Source organism: Acomys russatus, chromosome 3 (assembly GCF_903995435.1).
Source record: "Acomys russatus chromosome 3, mAcoRus1.1, whole genome shotgun sequence".
Lineage (NCBI taxonomy): Eukaryota > Metazoa > Chordata > Mammalia > Rodentia > Muridae > Acomys > Acomys russatus.
This window is the reverse complement of record NC_067139.1, coordinates 28,737,076-28,742,576: the sequence shown is the minus strand read 5'-3', so window position 1 is coordinate 28,742,576 and position 5,501 is coordinate 28,737,076. Positions and strand designations below refer to the sequence as shown.

The 5,501-nt window shown below is 46.4% G+C and overlaps 1 protein-coding gene across 1 annotated transcript in view; it reads left to right on the top strand.

Annotated features, from left to right (window-relative positions):
- Atxn1 (ataxin 1) overlaps window positions 1-5,289 on the top strand; it is a 178,057-nt gene extending 172,768 nt beyond the window's left edge. Inside the window, 2 exon segments of the mRNA XM_051170752.1 lie at window positions 3,543-3,911; window positions 3,913-5,289. Of these exon segments, the coding sequence (XP_051026709.1) occupies window positions 3,543-3,911; window positions 3,913-4,074 (531 nt within the window). The 3' untranslated portion in view covers window positions 4,075-5,289.
- The last annotated feature ends 212 nt before the right edge of the window (window positions 5,290-5,501 follow it).

The window sequence follows — 5,501 nt, the reverse complement described above, 5'->3', positions numbered from 1 at the left end:
AAAAAAAAAAAAAAAAAACAAAGTCACATGACTAGGTGCTTTCAATTAAATGCTCACAAACCCTTTCACACTGAAGAGCTTGGTGGGTTTTATTAATGAGTTTTAAGCACTGAAATCAGTAGCTCACTCTTAGCCCCTTCATCCTCATTGTGGAGTTCTCTGGTTTGCTTCACGCTGGCATCCGAGTCCTGCAAATCCTCCTGTGAGCAAAAGAGCAAACTGAACCTAGAGGTTCAAAAAAAAAAAAGCATAATTTCCTCCACTGGCAATCAGGAGTTCCCACCTCAGTAATGTGTCCTAAAGCAAGAGTTGTTCACTAAAAAGCAGCTCCTGAGAAATTTGATGGCTTCTAGCTCCAAGCAGAAGTTGCATGTAGGATATGGTGTTACCTCGGGGTGAGGGAGGAACACTCGGTCAAACAGACTCCCTCCACGTTTGTGCAAACCGGGCATCTTGGGAAGGAAGAGGAGACACATTTAAACAGCAGACGTTTTGTTTTCCTTCTGCCCTGCTTTTGGCGAAATGTCCATGTGTGTGTGTAGATGTAGCACTGGTCTAAGATTGAAATACGTAATCAAACATCACAGCTATGCAAGTGTGCATGGTGTTTAGATACAGTAGTTGTTGACTAGATCATTTTGGGAATTTTATGTTGTTTTTCACATTAAAGAGGGAATAAGGGAGGGACCACCAGGAGGTCTGTTTCTCTCAGATTGAGGTTGAGGTGCTGATGAGACATCCAAATGGGAGTACATTCAGATAACCGGCTAACCAGTATGTAACCTAAAAGTCCCCGAGAAGATACTGTCTCCCAGAGGACAAGAACCTCTACCGCATACAAATCCTCTTTTTGTGCTCTCTTGCACTTAGTACATGCTCACCACATACTCACACTTAGTACATGCTCATTGCATACTCACACTTAGTGCATGCTCACCGCATACTCACACTTAGTGCATGCTCACCGCATACTCACACTTAGTGCATGCTCACCGCATACTCACACTTAGTGCATGCTCACCGCATACTCACACTTAGTGCATGCTCACCGCATACTCACACTTAGTGCATGCTCACCGCATACTCACACTTAGTGCATGCTCACCGCATACTCACACTTAGTGCATGCTCACCGCATACTCACATCTTAGTTGAAACTTCTGTAACAGGAATGTTAAGTCCCCTCTTTACCATATTTTAATGTCACTGTTCGTGTAGGAAAAGACCTGGATAGTAAAGAAGAAAGGGAATGTTTGGGGAAGGGTGGGGGTTGAGGGGGAGGGGAGGAGGGGGGCGGGAAGAGGGCAGGTTCCTGGTCCCAAACCTAGATTCAATCCTAATTCCATTGGCTAATAGCTAGAATATTAGGGAAATGATTTTACTGCTTATAAATTTAGAAAGCTGAAATGGTACCATTTGTCACACTAGTTTAAGCATTAAAAAAAACTACTTTTGTGAAGTCAGAGCACTTGACAAATAGCAGACACTCAGAAAAAAAAAAAATGGAATGCCTTTTGTTTACTCCTTGACCATTTCATACATGTAAACAATGTGTATTGATCATATGCACCTCCAACACACCCCCTGCCTGCTTTGTCTCCTTTTTGTTAGTAATTTGCTAAGTCCAATTAGCACTGCCAATTGTATTGACTGGATCTCATGCAGGTGATCATTGCTGCAGTGAGTCTGTGGGTGCAATGGCCGTGTCATGTCCCCAAGACAGCATTTCTCCCACTTTCCAGCTCTTACAGTCTTTCCGCCCTCTTCTGAGATGCTCCGTGGGTCTTGGCAGGGGGTTGATACAGATGTCCTATTTAAGGCTGTGCACTCAATAGACACTTCTTCTTGAGCTTAAAGAGCTTCTGCTTCAACTGTTGGCCACTGCAGAGAGAGCAGAAAAAAATTAGCAGCCTTACTATGATTAAAATAGCCCAGAGCAACGAGATTTCCCTCTGAATGACACGCACTGTGATTTGTCTTTCTAAAAATACTTCCATGTTCTATAAAGCCAATACAGAAAGGAAGGCCAGGTATTTATGAAGTCTGCATAGTGGGATTAACTCAGAGGCAAAGTATGAGACCTTAGCACTGGAAACAATCTTGTGGCTGGACCATGCACTTGAGCTATCTGTCCCCATAGTGTCCACTCTCAAAGAGCCCTTCAAATGCTGCCCATCCTTCAGGGTTCCAGGAAAGGCCTCCCCCTACTTATTGCAGACCTTATTGATGATGTCCCCTTAAATTCTTTGGATGCTAAAAAGTTCATCGGTTCTGAGCATGGCATTCATTCCATTTCAGGGGCTGGGAATCCAGCGGCAGATAGGTACACACTCCTCTCCATGGAGCCTAGCTAGCATCTTGGTTTGACCAGTATTTAGTGTGATTATAGCTGGGCTTCTGAGTCACTTTGCAGAGCCTCACAATTGAACTCTATGGGCACTTGTCACTGCTGCTGGCCAGTGGATGGTTTTAACCTCTCTACAAAGCTGGTATTTAGTAAAAATAGTTTGAATGATAAATGGACTTTGCACTCATTTGCTTCTGCCCAGGGGTCTGAATATGGTAAGTACAGCTGCTGCAGGGGTGAGTGGCTGGTAAACAGACTCTTATTTCTTGTTCTCATCTAGCATGTGTGTCTGTGTTAGATAAAATGCTCACGGGGACCTAGGGAGATGGCTTTGTGGGTAAAGTACTTTCCATGCAAGCATGAAGACTTGAGTTTGATCCCCAGAGCCATGTATTTAAAAAAAAAAAAAAAAAGCAGAGTGTGAGATATGCTCATGCAGTCCAAGCATGGGGGGGAGGGGTGCAGGGTGGGCGTGGGGGATAGAATCCTCAAGACTTGCTGCCCTACCAGTTTCACCTATTTGATGAGCTCAAGGCCACTGAGAGATCCTACCTTAGAAAAAAAAAAAAGCTGTTCCACAGTATCCTGTCCAGAAGCTACCATTTCTTAGCCTCTTACATTCTTTCCTCCCCCTGTTCCACAGTGCTTCCTCAGCCTTGGGGAGGGGCCTTAATACAGATGTCCTGTTTAGGGCTGAGCGCCCAGTCCCTTATTCTCAACACATTGACCTTTGCCCTGTTTGTGGTAGATGGCCGCTGTGGTGGGAAGGGTGTGGCCACCAGTAAGTTTCTCTTGTTCCAGTGATTGGCCCCACCCCTGTGCACATAAAGAAAGCACTACATGGCTTTAGTGGGTTATGTGTTTCTAAAAGACAGGAAGTTTGGAGGGAGGCATGCTGGGGAATGTGGGGGACGTTAGAACGGGGAAATGTGGAGTAGATATGTATGTGTGTGTGTGTGTGTGTGTATGGCATTCCTCAACATAATTTTGAAAAACCTAATGAAGATAAATTATCCAATAGAAAAATAAAAGTGGATGTCTGAGGAATTCACAGTTGAGGTTGAGCTCTGGCCTCTGTGCGTGCATGCATTCATATGCACACACATGTGTGTGCACATGGAAAACCTACACATGAACCATTTTTTCATATCTCCTCCCCCTCTCCCGCCCCTGCCTTCTGCTTCTGTTTCCACAGGTCAGTGTGGAAGTTTTGGTAGAGTATCCCTTTTTCGTGTTTGGACAGGGCTGGTCATCCTGCTGCCCTGAGCGAACCAGCCAGCTCTTTGATCTGCCTTGTTCCAAACTCTCCGTTGGGGACGTCTGCATCTCACTCACCCTCAAGAACCTGAAGAATGGCTCTGTTAAAAAGGGCCAGCCCGTGGACCCTGCCAGTGTCTTGCTGAAGCACGCCAAGACCGACGGCCTGGCTGGCGGCAGACACCGATACGCTGAGCAGGAAAACGGTCTCAACCAGGGAGGCACGCAGGTGCTCTCTGAGAACGGCGAACTGAAGTTTCCCGAAAAAATAGGAATGCCTGCAGCACCCTTCCTCACCAAAATAGAAACCGAGCAAGCCCACGGCCACAAGGAAGAGGAGGTGGTCGGCGCCGGAGACCCGCAAACTGGAGAAGTCAGAGGGTGAGCCACCTTTGACTCTGCCCAAGCCTTCGCTCATTCCTCAGGAGGTTAAGATCTGCATCGAAGGCCGATCGAATGTGGGCAAGTAGAAACCGTGCGGGCAGCGGAGGCCCAGGCCTCCTTTGCTGTCTGTATCCAGATTACTGTACTGTAGGCTAAATAACACAGTATTTACATGTTATCCTGTTTAGCTTTGTGTTCTAACCTTGTCATCAGAGTCAAACAGGTGTGTCGCAGGAGACTGGTGCGTTCGCATTGTCTGCGAGTGTCTGTTGAGGAGCTGGCGGGTGGAGGGCGGTCAGAGCTGTGGCCATGGAGCTCCAGGGCATCCTGGGTGACCCTGAACGTGGCTTCATCAGCACCTGCCATCTCCAGCAGCATGGAGCCAAGGGACATCAGTTCCCACCTGGTTTCAGGAGCAAAGTCAGTGGGAAACGACCTGCAAGGGTGTCTGGGTGCGTTCCTGTGAAGGGGTGCGTGGGTGCCATGGTAGTGAGTGAGGGTCTCTTTTTCTTTGCCCTCCCTCTCCCTCGCTTGCTCGCTCTCAGCATGTGATTGGGGGACCTGGATTTCCCACAGGCCAAGTCATCATCAGGAGCCCATCTTCAGGGCAAATGTAGGGAGGCATCAGATAGCAGATGGGAAACTAGTTTCAAAGAACGTAGTTCTCTCTCCAACATATTTTACAATAAAAAGCAACTTTTAATCATAGATATATATAGATATATATATATTTCCCCCCATGGGGCCTGACTGCACTGAGTTTTTATTTTGATTTTTAAGAGCAGCTGCCATGCGCAGGATTTCATTTCTGCTTTACCAGTCTGGTGACATCACTAGGTGTCATGGTGGGCAGGGAAGTCCTTGTTCATGTCACTCCTAGTCAGGTGGGTGGCAGTGGGGCTGGGGGACAGAGGGAGCACCCACACTTGTTTCTGTGCAGTGTTAGGAAAACCAATTTGGTTATTTGCATTGACTTTTTGCTCCCAAGAGGAAAATGCAAGCTCCCCTCCCAAGAGAGCTGAGCGGTAGCATCTTTTCTGTCTTTTAGGTCTAGGACTGTTTCTAGTTCATAACTATGGACAACTCGGGTGCCGCTTTTTTCCTCAATCCCAGTGTGACATGAGGAATTAGATCTGGGAGATGCACATGTTATTATCTCTTAAGAAGTTAAGAATGCTGTGCAGACTTCTTAACCAAGCATCTTGGTCTGTCGTTCAATGAGTACTGTATCTCACTTTAAACTCTTTGGGAAGAAAAGACAAACCTAGGTTGCTTTCGATTTTTTTTTTTTTTTCAACACTGTAACTACATTTCAGCTCTGCAAGATTGCTGACAAGCCAGCGATCGAAAGCTCCGATCTGGTTTAAAAGAATGAATGTGAATCAGGAACTAGTACTACCTGACGGCAGGCACCTGGTACTTTGATGTTGGAGAAAGCGTTAGAGGCCTATGCAGAGTTGGCAGAGAAAACTGAGAAAAGACACGGAGGGAAAGACACTCGTTTTTTTTGTCC